The sequence below is a fragment of the Mastigoproctus giganteus genome, chromosome 13, assembly GCF_048544385.1.
Source record: "Mastigoproctus giganteus isolate SK-2022 chromosome 13, ASM4854438v1, whole genome shotgun sequence".
NCBI classification, from domain to species: Eukaryota; Metazoa; Arthropoda; class Arachnida; order Uropygi; family Thelyphonidae; genus Mastigoproctus; species Mastigoproctus giganteus.
Genome location: NC_143587.1, coordinates 98,855,117 through 98,877,197, shown reverse-complemented (window position 1 = coordinate 98,877,197; position 22,081 = coordinate 98,855,117). Strand labels below are relative to the sequence as shown.

Genomic DNA, 22,081 nt, shown 5'->3' with positions numbered 1-22,081 from the left:
TGTTGCAGTAGCACACTGCCATTACTGTCATTAACAACCCTGCCAACCTTTGTATCATCTGCAAACTTCGACACTAAGCCTGATATACCTTCATCAATATCATTGATAAATATACAAAACAACAGTGGACCCAACACCGAACCCTGTGGGACTCCACTAATAACATTGTCAAACAATGTCCATCAACATATAAATTATCTTTAAATCTTCCAGTAAGTGGTGCTATCTCTTAACTGGGTTTCCAAGTTTTAATACAGACTAGGTAATAGATGGCAGCACAAAAATAGCTTTAAAAATCAGAACAGGAAAATTGTGCCTGTTGGCTATTGTTGACTAATTTGGGCATACGAAAGCCCAAATTCTCTAGAATTCATATCCAGAAGTTGATGAAAGTGAATCAACTGCTATAAATACATGCAGACAATATTACTCATCAAAAAAAAATCAACAAGTTTATTTTTCAATTTTATGAATTAAAAAAAAAAAAATTCAGTAACTTCAGGAGCGCAATCACTTTTCAACTGAAACTCCAGAGTCTCTTCTCAAACAACAAAGCAGCAAAAATTTATTTTAAGTGCATGAATATGATAAACTCATGAAGAGAGATTCAATACATGGTAAATAATGATCCATTTCAGTAAATTTTGCTTTTACTACATAACTATATGCAAAATGAAACTATAGAACTACCGATACATTATTGGGTTTTTTTTGTTTTTTTTGAATACTGGTTTGATTTTGACTATACTTTCATTTAATATAGGGCAATGAAGTCAAAATAAGAACAAATTAACACAAATGCATTTATGTACAGTTTTCATTTTTACAAAATTTTATGAATTAGAGCCTCAAAATTTTATGAATTAGAGTGGGTGTCCCAATAATGACTGCCTCTACTCAATAAAGGCAGCCATTATTGGGACACCCACTCCTGAAATGGTTAATGTAGAAAAATTCATTTCCGTGAGAATGCTCTAACCCACAACCCCTGGGATCTACTTTAATGGTAGTAGTACTTAAAAAATACATACAAATTCCTAAAATAGAATACTGTATAATGATAAAAATAAGAATACACTTGAAGCAGAATGAACTAGTTAGTTTAACTTCTGTTCCGGGTAAAATAATGGAGTCACTGGTTAAAGATGCATTGCAGGATCATCTAGACAAGACTGCAGCAATAATTCAGACACAGCATGGGTTTGTTAAGGGAAAGTCTTGTCTGACAAATTTGATTGGTTATTATGATGTGGTCACAAAGGAACTGGATGCAAAAAATAATTTTGATATCATATACTTGGATTTCAGGAAAGCTTTTGACACTGTTGCGCATGGAAGACTACTGTACAAATTGGAGCAGAATGGTATTAAGGGTAAGTTGCTACAATGGATAAAAGGATGGTTAAGTGCGAGAAGACAGAGGGTGGTAATCAATGGGTGCTGCTCTACTTGGACTAATGTTATTAGTGGAGTCCCACAGGGTTCGGTGTTGGGTCCACTGTTGTTTTGTATTTTTATCAATGATATTGATGAAGGTATATCAGGCTTAATGTCGAAGTTTGCAGATGACACGAAGGTTGGCAGGGTTGTTAATGACAGTAATGGCAGTGTGCTACTGCAACAGGATCTAGATAATTTGGGCAGATGGGCTAAGAAGTGGCAACTGAAGTTTAACCTTGACAAATGCAAAGTACTGCATATGGGTAGAAGTAACCCCAGAGAAACGTACCAACTGTGTGGTACTACACTTAAGGTGGTAGAAAATGAAAAAGACCTGGGAGTAATTGTACAGTCAGATATGAAGTTTTCTGAACAATGTAGACAGGCTGCTAGGGCAGGTCATGGGGTTTTGTCAATGATATATAGGAATTTTGCTAGCAGGGAAAAGGAGGTGATTGTCCCTCTGTATAAGGCAATGGTCAGGCCACGCCTTGAGTACTGCGTACAGGTCTGGAGGCCTCATTTTAGGAAGGATGTAGATTTGCTTGAGCGTGTACAGAGAAGAGCAACACGATTGGTGAGGGGAATGAAGGGATCCTCTTACCAAGAGAGGCTTAAGTTCTGCAAATTGCAGTGGCTGGAGACTAGGCACCTGCGCGGTGATCTGATTGAGGTCTATAAGGCCTTGAATGGGTTGAGCACGCTGAATTCTGATGGGATCCTCCCACTTGTTCAGAATACGAACCTACGGGGACATAAGTTCAAATTAAGAAAGGATAGATGTAGAATAGATGTGCGGAAATTTGCCTTTAGCCAGCGGGTGGTTAATTGCTGGAACAAACTTCCATCTGTCGTTGTGGAAGTTGATAGGTTAAATAAATTTAAGGAGGAACTGGACAGGCATTTGGAGGGTATGGTGTGATTTTTTTTTTTTTTTTTTGGCTGATGCTGCATAAGCTCCTACACTTGCTTTCTTGCATCAAGTGCCACTACTACTACTACTACTTTTTAAAACTACTTGTAACAAATAATGCAAAAAAAAAAAAACAAGCAGTATTAAACATATGGTGCAAGGAAGCTCAAGCTTCACTATTTCTATAGTACCTAACATTAAATTTAACAGTGTGCAGCAACTTTCAAAACCTTTCAGAGAAAATTGTTCATCATTCATGTGTACATTTCAACTTGGAGGGGTCCACAAGAAAGGGACAATTATTTGCTTGAGATTTCATCCAAACCTACTATTAAACAAAACAGACCCTGTACATGTTTTAATTGCTTTACAGCTTGGGAAGGTACTAATCATTGTAAGTCGTCATGTTTCTCATTTGAGAAACTTGATGTCTCATTAACAATGCATCACATTACAAATCAGTGATGCTGATAATTTTAATTTATTATAATTATGATGATTTTAATAATATTATACTTATGATGATTTTAATTATATTATAATTATGATGATTTTAATTATTTTTCAATTATGATGAGCAATTATAATTATGATAATTAACAATTATAGTTTCAGTTTTAGTTTGCCTTATTATGCATTCTATTTTCACTGTAAACAATATGCAATATATTTTGAGACCATTGTTTATTACATAAATACTGATTTTTGAAAAGTTTACTAAAATTTTCATCCATGTATATTTGAATGGAAGGGGGGGGGGAAGAATTCAGTGGGAAATGAAATATCTATGCATAGCCTGGCTACATTAAACACTAAAGATAAAATCTCATTATGAATTTTAAGAAGACTAACTACTGCTACTATAAAACTCATATTTTATAGTACTTAAAGTATTATAGTTACTTTCATAGAAAAATAAATAAAAAATGAGAAACATTCAAAACACAGCCACACTATAAACACTTTTGACTGCAATATCAATATAAATTTGAAAAAAAAAAAAAAAAAAAAAAAAATATATATATATATATATATATATATATATATGCACATATATACAGGTAGTTCTCGACTTTACGAGTTAATTCATTCCTAGTGCACGCTTAAAGCGAAAACTCGTAAAGCGGGAATTAAAACCCATAGACAATGTTAAAAATAGGGGTTACATTCTCAGAAATGAAATTAGTTAGCTAATAAAGAAATTATTTATCACTTACAAATTTTAAAGAATGTTTATTCTTCATCATCGACTAGATGTACACTCGATCACTTATTATTGGCTCGGCACTCATTGGTTTGTTGCACAAGGAGTTGTCTTCTTCAGAAATGCTTCAGGATAATCTTCTCTTTTCTTTATAAATTTCAGTAGATGCATAAGCATTTTTTAATGAAACACAAATTGCAACTAACACGATTTGCACGGAGTAACAAGTTTATGAAACTTAAAAAAAAAAGGAATGAAGAGAAGATTCTGAAGATTTCAGTAAAGGAGAAACACATTTCACCATAATAACGCAAAAAAAACCCACACAATTCCAGCTATCGGTATTTTCGTAAATGCAATAACATCGAGTTTACTACCTGTTTATAATTGCTTGCAGTAACAGAAAAGCCGAATAAACCAGAAAGTGCAAATTGTTTTTATTGTTTTATGGTTGTGACCTCCAGAAATGTGCTTTAGAAAAATGTCACAATATCGTAAGGCTGGGTACACTGTATTGTATAGCTACACATCCATCTACGTGGTTTGAAATGCAGTATTTATGAATGTTTAACATTCATTTTTTGCAATTAATGTTCATATTTTCGATTTTATTGATACTTGATACTTTGAAAAAAAAAAAAAAAAAACTCGTAAACCTGGGAATTCGTAAAGCGAGAACTGTGTGTGTGTGTGTGTGTGTGTGTGTTATGCTCATTATTGCTGATCAGCATGGTATTCTATTTTTCCACTGCAAACAGCATTGCTAATTCAACAAAAATATTCTACCATCAGTTGCAATTTTGTAACTGATGGTAGATTGCAACTATCAGTTGCAGTTTTTCATTAGCAATTTTGAAAAAATTGATGTATGTCATCAGGCAGAATGGTTGCCTAAGTTCTTTTGCAAGTGGTATCATTCAGAAACCAGAATGCAATGTATCACCTTGTGCACTTGAACATGAACTCCAAGTCATACACCAACTTTTAAACATATCAGAAATTGAATGTTATTTCCAGTTTCTTCTAAAGTGTATATATCACATGTTTTATTATGATTATATATATTATATGGCATATTTTATTATGATTATATGTATTATATGGCATATTTTAGACTATAAAATATTTAAGGGCAAAGGCCTCATGCTACGAGGTAGAATGGCTAATAAGCAGATTATTGCACAAGGAGTTGTCATAAATTGGCATCGTTTTGGGTATATCAAAAGTACAATACCATGGTATTGTACTTTTGATATACCCAAAACGATGCCAATTTAATTAATTCATTTAACTATGTTGGTAGATCATCATCATCATCATCATCAGTAATTTTCAATCCACTGCAGGATGAAGGCCTCTCCAGCAACTTTCCAGTTCCTTCTGTTTTGAGCACTGGCCATCCATTTACTACCCACAAACTCGTGAATTTCATCTATCCATCTCCGCCTTTGTCTTCCAGGTTTTCTTCTAGCTCCTCTTGGATACCATTCTGTTATTTTCTTAGTCCATCTGTCATCATGTCTTCAAGCTATGTGTCCTGCCCAAGACCATTTTAGTTCTTTAGTTTTGATCAGAATGTCCTTTACTTGAGTTTGTTGCCTAATCCATGTGTTTCTCTTCTTATCTAACAGTCTGATTCCCAATATAATTCGTTCCATTCTTTGCTGTGTAGTTCTCAGCTTCTCTTCCATTCTTTTGGTGAGTGCCCAAGTTTCACTTCCATGAGTCATGGTGGGGAGTATACATTGATTCATTATTTTACGTTTCAGACAAACTGGGATATTGCTCTTCAGTATGTGACTATATTTCCTGAATGCTATCCATCCAAAATTTATTCTTCTCTTGACTTCCAGCCATTTATCATTATTACAGCTAATGACTTGTCCCAGATAAGTATATGACTCCACCTTTTCAATTACTGCTCCTTCAATCATTATTTCCCTTTCTGTGGCATACTTGTTCATCATTACTTTTGTTTTAGCCATATTCATCTTTAGTCCAAAATCCTTACTAGCTGTGCATAACTGATTAAGATTTTCCTCTAATTCATTGGGATCGTGGCTAATGACCACAATGTCATCTGCAAATCGTAAATGGTTTAGGTACTCTCCATTCACATTGACTCCTTTCTGCGACCAGTCTAATCTTCTGAAAGCTTCCTCAAGGGCAGCAGTAAACAGCTTCGGAGATATTGTGTCTCCTTGTCGAACTCCTTTCTCAATTTTAAATTTCCTACTGTCTTTGTCTAGTCTAATAAAGGAGGTAGCACTCTCATATATTTTCTTCAAAATCATAATATATGGGGTATCAATGCCTTGTCTTTCCAGTGCCCGAAACATTGCCTTATGCTGTATGGAGTCAAATGCCTTTTCATAATCCACAAATGCCAGGCATAATGGTGTTTTATATTCATTTGCTTTCTCCATTAGCTGTTATATTACATGAAGGTGATCCATAGTTGAGAATCCTGTCCTAAAGCCAGCTTGCTCTTTCGGTTGATTCTCATCAAGTATTCTTTCTAATCTGTTAGTAATGACCCTTGTGAACAACTTGTAGATGTGGGATAGCAAGCTAATTGGTCTATAATTTCCAATTTCTGATTTATCTCCTTTCTTATGCAGCAAAACTATGATTGAATTATTCCACTGCTTAGGTGTCACACCTTTTCTAATGCACTTTGTGAAGAGCCTTGCCAGTTTTTGTGTTATGTCTCTTCCTCCCAATTTAACAACTCTACAGTAACTTCATCTTCCCCCGGGGCTTTCTGATTCTTCATTTTCTTCAATGCATGTTCTACCTCATCAGGAAGAATATCGGGTATGTTGTATGTGTTGCTACTTTGCAATCCATCTTCCCCACTGCTGGCATCATTCCCCTGCTCCTTGTATAATTCTCTATAGTAGTCTTCTGCTATTTGAATTATGCCTTCTCTGCAGTTTATAAGTACACCATCGCTATTCTTCAGTTTCAGTATCATTTGTCTTTCTGTATTACTGCTCATGGCTGCTGATTTAATTCCTTTGTTTTCTCTTAATGCTTGTTCTACTTTTCTTGTGTTAAATCTTCTTATGTCCTCTCTGAGTCTCTTTTTAATGGCTTTGCATAACTCAGTATACTCAATTTTCTCCCTGTCAGTGTTTTTCTTGCTTTTCATTTGTCGTCTTCGGTTCATCATGACAAGTGTTTCTTGACTAATTTTTTCATCTTTGGATTTCTTTTTTCCTATAGGTTTCTTGGGCTTTATCACTTTCAAAAAGTTGTAATATTCCTCGTCGATATCTTGGTCCTCAGCAGTCTGCAGAAGCTCATACTTGTTCTTAAGTTCCAGTACATACTGCTTTTTCTCCTCTTCTGTTATCTCAAAGACCTTTGTATTATTTACTCAAGTCAGTTTTCTCCTTTCCTACATCTATATCAAGTGTACATCTTACCATTCTGTGATCACTTCCAACATTTACCTTATTCAGGACAGTAACATCATTCACAATATATCTTCTGTTAGTGAGGATGAAGTCGATTTCATTAGTAGTTAATCCATTTGGACTCTTCCATGTCCACTTTCTGTTCACCCTTTTCTTGAAAAAAGTGTTCATTACTGACAATCCTTGAGATTCTGCAAATTCCACAAATCTTTCACCTCTTTCATTTCTTTCACCAATTCCAAAATTTCCTATTGTTCCCCTTTCTGCGCTGTTTTGTCTTTTTTCAACCTTAGCATTGAAGTCGCCCATAATAATAGTGTAGTGGGTTTTATGCTCATCTAGAAGACTCTCAATTTCGGTATACATTTCTTCAACCTCTTCATTATCATGGCTCGATGTTGGTGCATAAATCATTATAATCTTTAGCTTGTATCTCTTAGTAGATAGCTAAGTTGGTAGATAGCTATGTTAAAATGATGCATTTGTACTAACCTACATAAATAGCATGTTTTATTATGATACATTTCTAAAAAGACTTTTGAAATCTACCTTGTATAAGTTATAACAGTAGTCTTCACTTGAAGTGGGTGAGTGTAAGTTAATGAAGGTGCTTAATTCACAAAGTAACACATGAATGAAGCATTTAATTAGTAACTCACTTAAAATAAAAATATTGTACATAGCTGAAACTACATCTAAAATTTTACTTGAATTTTTTCTTGATTCTCATATCTAATCAACTTATGGTGTGCTGACTACCCTTGTTTGTTTTATTATTAAACATATGGTACCAAATCTGTTTCATCAGGGCACCATCATTTTTGTTATTTATTTATTTTTATTTAAAATAGTAACCCACAATTTTCCTTGTTATCTCAGTATAGAAACTGATTCACTTCACTCAATGAAGTGAATATAGAAACTATATTCACAATAGTTTCTATATTCACTTCATTGAGATTTTTATTGGGTTAGCATTAGTAGAGGCATTTGATGCAAGAATGCTGTTCTACGGCTGAACTGAAGTTACCCAAACTGTCACAGGCCATAAATGCTTAGTTTCTTTAAATGCATTAAATTTATGGACACTAAAAAATTCAAATGAACACATTTTAAATAAAGAAAACAAGCATATATATATTCTTTTGTATACTTACAGCTAATATTAATTATGGCTAATATTAATTCTTTCTAATTCAAGAGTTTCCTCATGGCTAATACTAATTCTTTGGAATTAGTATTAGCTAAAAGGAAACCCCTGGCTTTTGCTGCACCAGTAAAAAAAAAAAATAATAATAATAATAAAATAAAAAAATCTATGTAATAGATATTTTTATATCATTTACATACATACCTCCTCAAGTACATACCTTGGAACTTTCCCAAGCTGTCAGCCTCAACTAGCAATGGAGGCAACTTATTTCAATAATTAAAAACAATGGCTAAAAGAAAGCTTCCACCAATTTAGTCTAAACCTCTTCACCCATTATTTGAATTTATGGTCCTTAGCTCTGGAATTATTTATAACCATGAGTATTTCACCTTCACTCATTTTAACATCCCCTCTCATGGATGGAAACAAAAACCAGTGCATCTGTGCATATCCATAGTCATCTCGATTAGTAACAGTGTTGATTAGTCAATAAACATATTGAAACTAAATAAGCAGGCAAGTAGTTTGTGGAAGAAAACTTTTAATTGAAAACAATTTTCATTATGTGAATAACATGAAGCCTATTACTCAGCTGCACTGACCCAATGCCATAATTTAGTAAAGAAATGGAGTACTATTTCAATGCAGATATTGAAGTAGTTTGAGAAAATATACTACTCTGCATTATTTTTCTATCTTTACCATCTGATTGGGAGAAGAGTGTCCTCAGATACCCTACAGCCATTTCATTTTTTATATAAATTGCAGTGACAGCTGCTGATGCTGAAGTGAAAATGACAGTCTTTGATGAAAATTTTCAAAAGTAAACACTGATGTGTAATGGTACAAATACTGAAAAATGTTATACTACAAAGAACAGACCTGATAGTCGGCATTCGTTTTGCAACAAATTAGCATAGGAAAGAGACAAACAAATATGCTACCATATGATCCAAGAGGTTTAACAGTATATAGCAATCTCAAGAGACATTGTATGAAGGATAGATATTTAGTTTGGATACCAATGGCCTAGAGGTCTAATATTGCCAATTTAATAATTTTATCATCCCATTAAGTAATGTAGTGCGTGCCAGTTGTAATTTTCAACACTGAAAATTTAGCATGGTTAACATTTATGCTGAGATAACTAAGGTCATAAGGTGTTGGTATATTGTGCCAGAAAACAGTACGTACGCTATGATCACTTTGCTTGTTTTACAGGATGAAAAACCTAGGCAACTATCATCCAAGGCTGACTAACTTGACACAGAAATGTACCCAAGTGCGGCTGCCTATACTCAATTCAAGATAAACAGCTTATGTAGAAAAACAATTTTTAAAAAAAGGAAATTAATGTTTTTCATTTCCATACAGAGAACATTACATAATACAATTATATATGTTCACTAGTATATATTTGGCAGTAATATATTTATTGTATATATTTACCTTTAGAACAGTGGTACCAACAGTCATGTTGGCAGGGATGGTTTTCTTATAGTTTGCAACAGAAAACTGTGGTGCATTATCATTGTCATCTGTTACAGTTACTCGAACACTTGTGTATCCTCGTCTACCACCAGGGTCAACTGCTACCACAGGAATTTCATACAGATGTCGTTTCTCTCTATCCAGAACTTGCTTGGTATATATTTCACCTGAAAGTGCAGTTAAAAAAGGATAAAATATATACTTTTCTGATGTACACTATTGTTGTTGTTGGGTTTAACGACACATAGGCTACTTGAGATGTACACTAATAGCTAAACTAAACAAATTATTTATCAAGATATGCCTTCAATATAATTTTTAAAGAGTTACTGTACCCAAAGGATATATATTTATATATATATATATATATATATATATATATCTAACCAATCAGATTTCTCCTCTAAAAGATTTATATATTATCCTTTTTATAGGTAACACTTAATTCAATACTGGAGAAATCGAAACTTGGTCATTTTAATATATCAAAAACTATAATGCCTGTGAAATAAATTAGTAAGCTGGCAATTCACAAAGAAACACTTCATGAATTACAAGTTGCCAAAGATTTACTAATTGAGACCACCTGTTATATGATGAGAGACAATAACTGAAACAGATTACTTATCTTTTAAATGTATAACAGATTACTCTTTCAATGATGTTATTTGTTTAAAAGTAGTAGAACTCTAGACAAATATGGTTAAGAGAAGTAGTTTGTTCTATCTTGCATATTAAGACTACAGCACTTACTGATAGCAGCTGAAAACCTGTTGCCCACAAGACATGCAGAAGAGTAAAATAGTCCTCGATACATATACATAACCCAGAAATATATATATATACTCCATGGGCACTGGCAGGATATTTTGAAAGGTGGTGCAAAAAAATAAAAAACTACAGTAGAACATCAATTATCCAACCCCCCCCCCCGCCACAAATTACAGTACCTACTTTTAGTGCATTGGTTTGTTATGTTGAAATATTACTCCTGCTGCTTTGATGAATTCGTTTCCAATTATTTATTTGAAGATAAATGCAGTATAGCCTTATTTTGTCATTACAGGAGCTAAAAATCAAATGTTGGCTTTAACTACTGTGTGGATTCAGGATAGTCTCTGTTGTACTGTAGTATGTTGTGAGCATGGGAATATGGTGTGTGTGTGGGGGGGGGGGGGGGGGGGGGGCTAGCTTTCACTCAGTCTTCTGCGAGCCACTGCAGTGCGAGTTTATTTCAGGCGTTTTGTTTCTAATCACTAGATGTTCCAGTTTTTGTTCATGGCCATTTCACAGTGAAATATTGTGTCATTTTGCTTTTAATTTTAATACTTCTGCCCCTTTGTGTTAATAATGGCAAAAGAAACTGCAATATGCTGTCATTAGAAGACAAGATAACAATTATTAATAGACTGGAAAATGGCAAAATTTCTAGCCAGTGAAGGCCTCACGCAGAGCATGCCAGAAGAGTAGGCATGCTCTGCGTGAGCATGCCTACTCCCTCTTCTTCATCATCAGAATCACCTTGGTTAAAGTCAGCATGTTCTTCATCAGTTAAAATGTGGATAACCAGGATCATCAGCATCGTTGTGTAGCCATGCTTCTGCATCATCTTGCCCACACTTGGAAAACCTGGGAATCCCTTGAAATAAAGTTACAATCTCACCTACATCTTCATTCAAAACCGGTGTATCTCTTGCTAAGATTTTTAACATTGGTAAAGCAACCATATCTGACATAAAGAGCAGAAAAAAAAATGAAATTTTGAAGTTTACTTCAAAGTTAGGCAATGAACATGGCTCTAAAAAAAAAACCTATGAAAAAAAAAAAAAAACTAGTGATGAGAAATTAGAAGATGCTGTTTATTTATGGTTTCTACAAAAGAGAAGTCAAGGCAATCCTATTTCTGGACCTCTTATGTGAAAAAGCGTTAAAATTCAATAAAATTTTAAAAGCCCATCTGAATTTAAAGTCAGTACAGGATGGCTGAAAAATTTTAAATCTTACCACGGTATAAGGGGGCTTGAAATTCAAGGAGAAGCTTTATAAGGTGATGTCCCGGAAGCAGAAGCATTTAAAGCCTTTTCTGAAAATGGGGGAGGAAGAAGGTTTTTCCAAGGATGACGTTTACAATGGAAATGAAACTGGTCTTAATTGGAAGCCACTACCTCATAAATCACTTGCATCATGACACAAAATGGCTGCTCCTCATTTCAAAGCTAACAAACAGTGTGTTAAAATTATGGTGTGTGCAAATGCAAGTGGACGGCATATTTTACAGTAAACCCCTGCTATTCGCGGTCGCTGATTTAATATAAAATGAAACCTAAAAAAATGTGAATTTTAAAGTGCCGTGAACATTTTCCGCCATAAAAAAACATGGGCGTGGCTAAAATTATCTTTCCCGGTCAAAACAGCGGTCAGTGGATGGAGGGGAGAGGGGTAACAAAATCGCAAGCGTGGATGTTTCTCACTAATCCTTGTTCATTATGTGTCATGTGCTTGTCATGGAAGTTTGTTTGTTGTTTGTTATTTGGTTTTTAGGAGCATTAGCAACTAAGGCCATATTGCTACGGGGATATGCGGTGGTCATTCCCTTACCTTTCCGCATCCTCTGTATTTGGTGGTCACAGGCTCGAACCCCGTCTAATCAAGAGGTGTGTGCAACGCACTGCTGCTCCTGCCCACCTGGCTACGGAGGCACATTGTCATGGAATGTTTCGTTGTGTGCTTTTAATTTATATGCTTATAAATTGAATAAATTTATCAATTTATAAATTGATATGCTTACAAAACTGATAAATCTACCATTTTGCAGTGTAAAACAGACTTTTTCGAGTGTGTTTACGGAAGAAAGTGACTTTATTGTGGACAAGTTCTTTCTAACCCGTACAAAAATATAGCTACAAATAACAAGGGGAATGTGAAAATATCAAAGAAGGTGATGACATTAGCGAATAAAATTGAGTTATTAGACAAAATTTCTAATGGTGAAAGGGTCTCCTCAGTGGCAAAACGTTATAAAATCAATGAGTCAACAGTATGATCAATCAAAAAATCGGAAGAAACAATCTGCCGTAGTGTCCGTGAAAATGCGCTAATTGCTTCAAAAATTTGCTCTGTAACTCGTGATGTTAAATTAGAAAAAATGGAAAAGGCTTTAAATCTGTGGATAGAAGACCGAACTCAAAATAAAATTCCATTAAGTTCACTCATCATTTGTGAAAAAGAAAAACTCCTTTATCAACACTTTAGCGAAACTGGTGATAGCACTGGCGGGATAAGTTTTTTAGCTAGCAAAGGCGTTATTTTGAAAGATTTGTTTTAAATTTCAAATAAATATTACATTTAATATTAAATTGTTTCTTATTCTCATTTCGATGCCATATGCTTGCATTTCACTATGTACTGTCTATGTACATAGTCATATTATGAAGGTACATATAATATATAGATAGACAAAATTTTAGACTAGTTTTTCTCATATATTTCATACTTTGGAACGGAACCCCTTTATTACTATGGGAGCCATAACTCAGTATTCGCGTTTTCGGTAGTTTTCGGTATTCGCGGCATTTCTCAGGAATGTAACCCTTGCGAATAGCAGGGGTTTACTGTACATTGTTTGTGATTGGGAAATCTAAGAATCCAAGATGTTTAAAGGTGTAAGGTATGACATAAAGGACAAAAAAATTCTTGAATGAGGGCAAAGCTGGTAAAGTTTTGTTTATTATCGATAACGCACCATCTCGCCCTTCTCTTGAAATAATTAATTCAATCGACGAGAACTTCATTATCAGGTCTTTACTGGGAAATGTTACAGTCCTGCTGCAGTCAACAGATCAAGGTGTTACAGAAAAACTAAAAAAGATGTACAAAAAACAATTCGTGTGTTGCTTGCTACCAGAGGGAGACGAAGACAGTGTCGTTAAGTTTTCAAAGAAGTTCAACGTTAAGGACCATTGCTACATGTTAGTAGATGCCTGGAACATGTTGTAAGAGAAAAATCTGAAAAAGGCATGGCATAAACTTTGGGGTGCTACCAAAGAGACAGTCACACATGTGCAAAATTTGAATGAAGATGTAGGTGAGATTATAACTTTATTTCAAGGGATTCCCAGGTTTTCCAAGTGTGCGCAAGATGATGCAGAGGCATGGCTACACAACAATGCTGATGATCCTGGTTATCCACATTTTAACTGAAGAAGAAATTGTTGCATTAGTCCAGGATGAAGAACGTGCTGACTTTAACCAAGGTGATTCTGATGATGAAGAAGAAGAGGGAGTAGGCATGCTCACGCAGAGGCCTTCACTGGCTAGAAACTGCAATGGCATGGTGTGATCAACAGTCTGATGCAGTTCTACAGAGACACTCTATTATAGAGGATGAGAGACCTCACCACGAAAAAAATACAATCTCACATGGTTCAAAGAAATATTCAAGATTACATATTTTAAAAAATAAACCTTCCCAAGATTCATTATACTCTTATTTGTGTTCAATTACTTGTTTGTTTATTTCTGTTTAAATAAAAAAAAACAAAAAAAAAAAAAAAAAAAAGTGTGATTTATAGTTAAAACCATGTCAAACAATTAGGTAAGTTCAAAATAAATGTAATATAAAATATACATTGTTTCTTCAAAACGTTTTGATTTATTTACAAACCATTTCCTAAATGAATTATTTTTAATACTTCATATTTCAAAAAAGTAGCAATAATCTTGCATGCAATAATTTAATTGTAGGCCTGATTACAATTTGTTCAGTACAAACTCAATATTCTCATGTATGTTTGATTATTCGGACCACTTGATTAAACAAACCAACCTCGGTCCCAATTAGTTTGGATAATAGACATTCTACTGTATTACATTAGGGTCACTTGGTAAGTTATTACATATACCCATGTGTATTGTGTCTGTAAATTGCTGTGATCTCTAGTCGATTTGCCTGTTTAGATGGATGAAAAAACCTGTTTCTTGGAAAAAACCTTGCTCACTATGCCTGAGACAGACTAACTCAGCAATGGAGGGAAAACAGACCATAAAAGTTCCTCGTGCCATTGACAGGATTTGAACCCAGGACTTTTTCACTTGGTGTGGGGAGGACAGTGACGATACCACTGTGCTACCTGCGCAGACTGAAGGTGGTGCATGTGAGAATAAATGGTTTTTTCACCAAATTTTAGAATACATGCAATATCTTAATCAAGTCCATCAAATGGGAGTGCTGTGGCTCAGGCGAGAACTGAGGGGGGGGAAGTGGTCCTCTGAATCACAGTCTTTTGAAATGTACTGATTGTTTGATGTTTGTGGAGCAATCAGGAACGGGACAAGATATTGACAAGGGAAATGTCTTTGTGTGTGTGTGTGTGTGTGTGCGCGCGAAGTAAAGAGTGTGAGTTAATCAGGTGCCAACTCAGCGTTGATATGAGCCTATATGAGAGCTTGAAGGACATGGTGGATTCCCTTGAAGGATTTAAATTGAGGGGGCCCATCAAGCTCTCAGCTGCTGACATCGACATCAGAGCTTGCACTTGAACATCGTGCAACACAATCGCAACTCCCAAGACAGAATGCACTGGTCTCACAGGAACTAGTTGTTGTCGGTGAACTATTGTCAGGAAAACAGGGAACATATTTTGCATAAAGGATAGGCGGAACAGGACAAGGGTATGTCTGCCATGGGCAAAGGTTGATGACGTTCTAGAGCAGATATCACCTTTTAAGGAAACAAAAGGTGAAATTGTTGTACATGTTGGCACTAATGATATTAAGAGTAGGAGACGAGCGGAATAACTTAACAAGTACAGGTCAATGTTGAAAAAAAGCCATGAGTTAGGGCTGATTTAAAAGTGTCTGCAATTCTGCCCAGACACGATAGGAGGGAGGGAGTATATGATTTTTTTATTTTTATTATTAGTCATATGGTGCAAGGAAGCATGAGGTTTATGCTGCACCAGACAAAAAAAAAAAATTCTCGAGTTGCCCTGAGAGAGAGAGAGAGAGAGAGAGAGAGAGAGAGAGAGAGAGAGAGAGAGAGAGAGAGAGAGAGACAGAGAGAGAAAATCAGAAGTAGAAAGGAATCACAAAGAAAGAGAAGAATGATAATATCCAGCTCAGGACCCTGGGTGTGCAAAGCACATACTCCCCGGATGTGAGGTGATGAGAGCCTTGTCGATCAATTCAGCCCTGGAAAGCTTGTGAAAGGCTCAAGGGATAGAATTTTTCTCAGCCTGGTCTGTGCTTGTTAACAGGAGAGACTGCTTCTACAGGGATGGGATACACTTAAATAGAAAAGGTGCAAGAATATTTGCTGATGGTATCAAGGCAATGTTAGGTGGATCGGAAAACTGATAGCTTAGGAGGGATACAGGGACTAATAGATTAACAGTAGCCGCTGGTAGAGGTGAAAGTGATTCTTGCACTGCTTCTTTTGGAATGAGCAGCTGCCTGGAAAGCAAGGTGCAGGGGATTTCAGAGACTGCTGGGAGTCATTGCGGAATAGGTAAATACAAGGGCTGTGTTAGGATAGCTAAGAATAGGAACTGGTGCATGTACACTTGCGAGTACACCAATGCTAGGAGTTTGGTTAATAAATTTGATGAATTTGGGGTGTTGCTCAAAACATCAAAGGCAGATATTGCTGGGATATCAGAGACATGGTGTCACACAGATATAAGGAATGCAGAAATATAATTTGTGGATTACAATGTGTACAGGAAGGATTGACAGGATATGAAGGGGGGGCGTTATTCTATTAGTTAAAAAACATAAAATCCAAGTAAGTACAGCCAGTTGACATGGCTGGACAATACAGTGTTGAGACAGTTTGGTGTGACATAAGCAGTGGGAAAGCAAATTTGAGAGTAGGAGAGTGTTATAGGCCTAATGACTCTGATGGGTATAAAAAACAAATGTACAGAGAAATAGTGGGCCAGAAAATTAAGAGTGTCTTATAATAGGGGATTTTAATTTCCCAGATATTGACAGGAATTTGTGGGCTGGTCACTCACACACTAGCAAGGCTTTTGTGGGTTTACTGGATACTATATTGTTTTCTACAGCAGCATGTTTGGGAGGCAACTAGAGGGAGTAATACTCTCAATCTGATTATCATTATGATTCTTCATGCATTAAGAATCTGCAGATAAAGGAACCACTAGGTGGCAGTGATCACAGTGTGCTGAAGTGGGTTTTACTCAAAGAGGTAATTACGGTGGGACTAAATGATGATGTTACATACATAAAATTCAAAATAGGAAGCATTCAAACAATTAATCTTGGAAGCTAATAGGCTTTTCATACCAACTCAGAAATAGTGTTCAAGGTTTAGGCTTAAATGGTTGTCAAATGAACTAATAAGACTCGTGACAGAGAAGAAAAATGCATGGGATGCATATAAATTATCAGGCGACAGAAGACTCTGCCAGATATAAGCTACACTGTAATCAAGTCACAGAGGAGGTTAGGCAGGTGAAGGCAGATTATGAGAAATCTTTGGCAAAAGATGTGAAGAAAAACAGCAATATTTTCTTTATTTATATAAACTCTAAAAGGAATGGGATGAATCAGATTGGTCCACCTGATATTGATGGTTCAACTGTTGGTGATCCTGTTCAAATAGCAAACAAACTGAATGAATATATTGAATCTACATTCACACATGAGGAGTTTTTCAGGGAGGGGAATGCCAGAGGTGAATTAAACTCTGGCAGTAAGCTAGATAATCTTGTAACAACTGAGAGTAAAGTGGAGGAGAAATTGTTGAAGATAAACACAAGAAAGGCACCTGGGGTGGATGGAATCTATCCAGTTATATTAAAGGAGGCAGCAAAGGAAGTAAGCAAACCCATAGCCATAATTATGAGAGCTTCCCTGGATTCAGGAGAGGTACCGATGGACCAGAGATGTGCAATTGTGACCACAATTCACAAAGGAGGATCAAAAGGCAACACAAGTAATTACAGACCTGTTAGTTTAACTTCAGTTCCAGGAATTTAATGGAGGCACCGGTTAAAGAAGCACTGCAGGATCATCTAGACAAGTCTTCGGTTATAGCTCGGACACAGCATGGGTTTGTTAAGGGGAAGTTTTGTCTGACCAATTTAATTGGATATTATGATGTGGTCACAAAGAACTGAAGGCAGGGAATAACTCTGATATCATATATTTGGATCTTAGAAAGGCTTTTGATACTGTGGGAATGGAAGACTGCTGCACAAATTGGAGCAGTGTGGCATTGGAAGCAAATTGCTGCTAGGGATAAAGGGATGGTTGTTGTTGTTATTTGGTTTTTAGGAGCATTAGCAACTAAGGCCATATTGCTCCGGGGATATGCGGTGGTCATACCCTGACCTTTCCGCATTCTCCATATTTGGTGGCTCATGGGCTCAAACCCCGGTCTAATTAAGAAGTGTGTGCTACGCACTGCTGCACCTGCCCACCTGGCTATGGAGGCACCATAAAGGGATGGTTGAGTGGGAGAAGACAGAGAGAGTGTTAATCAATGGACACTGCTCTTTGTGGACTAATGTTATTAGTGGAGTTCCCAGGGTTCGACACTAAACTGTGGGGACTCCACTATTTATTAATGATATTGACGAGGGTATATCAGGCTTAATGTCCAAGTTTGCAGACAATACAAAGGTTTGCAGGATTGTTAATGACAATAATGATAGTACGCTGCTGCAACAGGATTAAGAAAAGTTGAGCAGATACACTGAGAGGTGGTAACTGAAGTTTAACATTGACAAATGTAAAGTACTGTATATAGGAAGCAGTAACCCCAGAGTACCATATCAACTGTGTTTTACTACACTGACATTGGTAGAGAATGAAAATGACCTGGGGGTAATTGTGCAGGCAAATATGATGTTTTATGAGCAGTGCAGAAGGTCTGCACGAGTAGCTCATGGTGTCTTGTCAATGATATACAGAAATTTTTTTATCACTGATAAGTGAATGGAACAAAGGGTTGCTCTTACGAAGAAAAGATTAAGTTTTGCATGTCTGGAGACTAGGCACCTGTGAGGTGATCTGATTGAGGTGTATAAGACTTTGAATGGTTTGAACATGCTCAACGCCGATGGGATTCTTCCTCTTGCTAGGAATAATCACTCAAGAGGGCATAATTTCAAATTGAGGAAATACAGTTGTAGGATAGATGTGTGGAAATTTGCCTTTAGCCAGCAGGTGGTTGATTGCTGGAACAAACTTCCATCTGTCATTGTAGAAGTTGATAGCTTAAATAGATTCAAGGCAGAACTAGACAAACATTTGGAGTGAGTGTATGGGTGAAATGAGAAGGGTTTTTCTTTATTGGCTGATGCTATATAAGCTTACTTTCTTGCATCATGTGCCTTTACTAATGCTAAAAGTTTGACTGATTTACGCGTACATTCGAGCCAACGTTTCGTGATATGTGGGAGAAATTACTGCGCAGACTGAGTGGATTCGAGCAGAATGAAAAAGAAAAAGGTATGAAATTTTGTCATTGGCAATGAAGATTTTATGAATGCAACTATATCAAATTATATTTGGAGAGAAGTTGAGACGATTGCAATTTTTATTTAAAGATAATGATGAAAATTAATGGGGTCTAATTCTGTTTTGCAAGATTAATATTTTAATTTTATTCTTGTTTTAATAAATTATTTGAATTAATATTTTAGTTTTTTTTTGTAGAATTTGTATTCAATAAATTAATTAGAATATTAAAAATTGCTTGTTACTTTGACATCCAAAGGTGGTGCACATGCAGCACCTTGCACCATGCTGCTGGTGCCCATGATATGTTATATGCCATGGGAAAAATAGTGAAAGGACAAAAATAATAAATAAAGTGATAAGCATGGATAAATGGATACTAATGGCACAGTGGACCATGCTTAGATTCTTAAAAAGATAAAAGGATTAGTACTCTGTACTCAAAAAATACGTTAAAAATTAAAGACTGAAGAGAAGAAAAATACCATCAGGTTTATGATAAAATAAAGTACAGTTAAATAAAGATGGAAACTGGTTCTCTTTAAAAAGGTATAATTTTCAGATACGTTATCAATGTCAGTTAAAACCTGGTTGAGTGTAAATGGCTCAGCCAGATGTTAAAAACTAAGCAGTAAAAATACATGGCACCCATCTGTGAGATGTCAGTCCCAGATGGCAAGTAAATTGAGCAGACCGGAGAAATCCTATGGCAATATGAATTGCAATCTGCAATTTATACTCAGCAAATTCAAGGGAAATTGAAATTTTCTGAACCATTCTTCTGGGTAATCAAATCCCCCAGAAGAATGGGGACCCCTCCACATGTAGGACCATTCACCATCCTATCTTTATGGTGTTTTACGACACAAGGGCAAGATGCATCATTCTAGGTTCCTTAATTAATGTAATTCAAGTTTTGTTAGATGTGTTTATCAAATCAGGTTTGTTGAATGAAATTAAACAGCTCTCCTAGATCTGCAGAGTTATTTAATATCTGTTGAAGGGTAGGTGCATTCTGAGTATTACACAAACTCTTGAAGCACAGTAATCTAGAATTTCTGACTTGAACCGAATTACTGAAATTTGAACTTGGCATTGAGCATGGGGATGGAAGGGGGGATTTTCTTTAGCTAAGAGATGATAATGCATAAAATGTGTACAGTCAATTCAAAGTATAGAAAGCAGCACTTCTCTGAAATATTTCCTGATGCTGCAGTTCCATATTCATGGATTAGGTTTTATATCATGTAGTAGTAGTGGCATGTGATGCAAGAAAGCAAGTGTATGAGCTTATGCAGCATCAGCCAAAAAAAAATATATATATATCACACCATTCCCTCCAAATGCCTGTCCAGTTCCTCCTTAAATTTATTTAACCTATCAACTTCCACAACAGCTGGAAGTTTGTTCCAGCAATTAACCACCCGCTGGCTAAAGGCAAATTTCCGCACATCTATTCTACATCTGACTTTTCTTAATTTGAATTTATGCCGCTTAGGTTCGTAATCTGAACAAGTGGAAGGATCCCATCAGAATTCAGTGTGCTCAACCCATTCAAGGCCTTATAACACCTCAGTCAGATCACCACACAGGTGCTTAGTCTTCAGTCACTGCAATTTGCAAAACTTAAGCCTCTCTTGGTAAGAGGATCCCTTCATTCCCCTCACCAACTTGTTGCCCTTCTCTGTACTTGTTTCAACAGCTCTACATCCTTCCTAAAATGAGGCCGCCAGACCTGTAGGCAGTACTCAAGGCGTGGCCTGACCATTGCCTTATACAGAGGGACAATCATCTCCTTTTCCCTGCTAGCAAAATTCCTATATATCATTGACAAAACCCAATGATCTGCCCTCGAAGCCTATCTGCATTGCTCAGAAAACTTCATATCTGACTGCACAATTACTCCCAGGTCTTTTTTATTTTATACCATCTTAAGTGTAGTACCACACAGTTGGTATATTTCTCTGGGGTTACTTCTACCCATATGCAGTACTTTGCATTTGTCAAGGTTAAACTTCAGTTGCCACTTCTTAGCCCATCTGCCCAAATTATCTAGATCCTGTTGCAATACTGCCATTAACAACCCTGCCAACCTTTGTATCATCTGCAAACTTCGACATTAAGCCTGATATACCTTCATCAATATCATTGATAAATATACAAAACAACAGTGGATCCAACACCGAACCCTGTGGGACTCTACTAATAACATTAGTCAACGAAGAGCAGCACCCATTGATTACCCTCTGCCTTCTCCCACTCAGCCATCCTTTTATCCATGGTAGCAACTTACCCTTAATACCATTCTGCTCCAATTTGTACAATAGTCTTCAATGTGCAACAGTGTCAAAAGCTTTCCTGAAATCCAAATATATGATATCAAAATTGTTTTTTGCATCCACTTCCTTTGTAATCACATCATAATATCCTATCAAATTTGTCATACAAGACTTTCCTTTAACAAACCCATGCTGTGTCTGAATTACTGCTGCAGTCTTGTCTAGATGATCCTGCAATGCCTCTTTAACCAGCGACTCCATTATTTTACCCGGAACAGAAGTTAAACTAACTGGTCAGTAATTACTCGTATCACCCTTCAATCTTCCTTTATGAATTGGGGATACATTTGCACATCGGCAGTCCATGGGGACTTCCCCTGAGTCCAAGGATGCTCTCATAATTATGGCTAAGGGTTTGTTTAGTTGCTTTGCTGCCTCCTTTAATATAACTGGATAGATCCCATCCACTCCAGGTGCCTTTCTTATATTTAACTTCAACAATTTCTCTTCCACTTTGCTCTCAGTTATTACAAAATCATTAAGCACCCTGCTACAATTTGATAACCTTCTGCCATTTTCAAACATTAATACCTCCTCATGTGTGAATGCAGATGCAAAATACTCATTCAGTTTGTTTGCTATCTGAGCAGGACATAAACAGTCGAACCATCGATATCAAGTGGACCAATCAGA

General features: G+C 36.1%; 1 protein-coding gene across 1 annotated transcript in view; it reads right to left on the bottom strand.

Moving 5' to 3' along the window:
• Positions 1-22,081, bottom strand: part of LOC150076295 (fat-like cadherin-related tumor suppressor homolog) — a 780,225-nt gene that overhangs the window by 285,854 nt on the left and 472,290 nt on the right. The window contains exon 17 of the mRNA XM_090387312.1: positions 9,582-9,790. Within this exon, the coding sequence (XP_090243438.1) occupies positions 9,582-9,790 (209 nt within the window). The remainder of the gene's footprint in view (positions 1-9,581; positions 9,791-22,081) is intronic.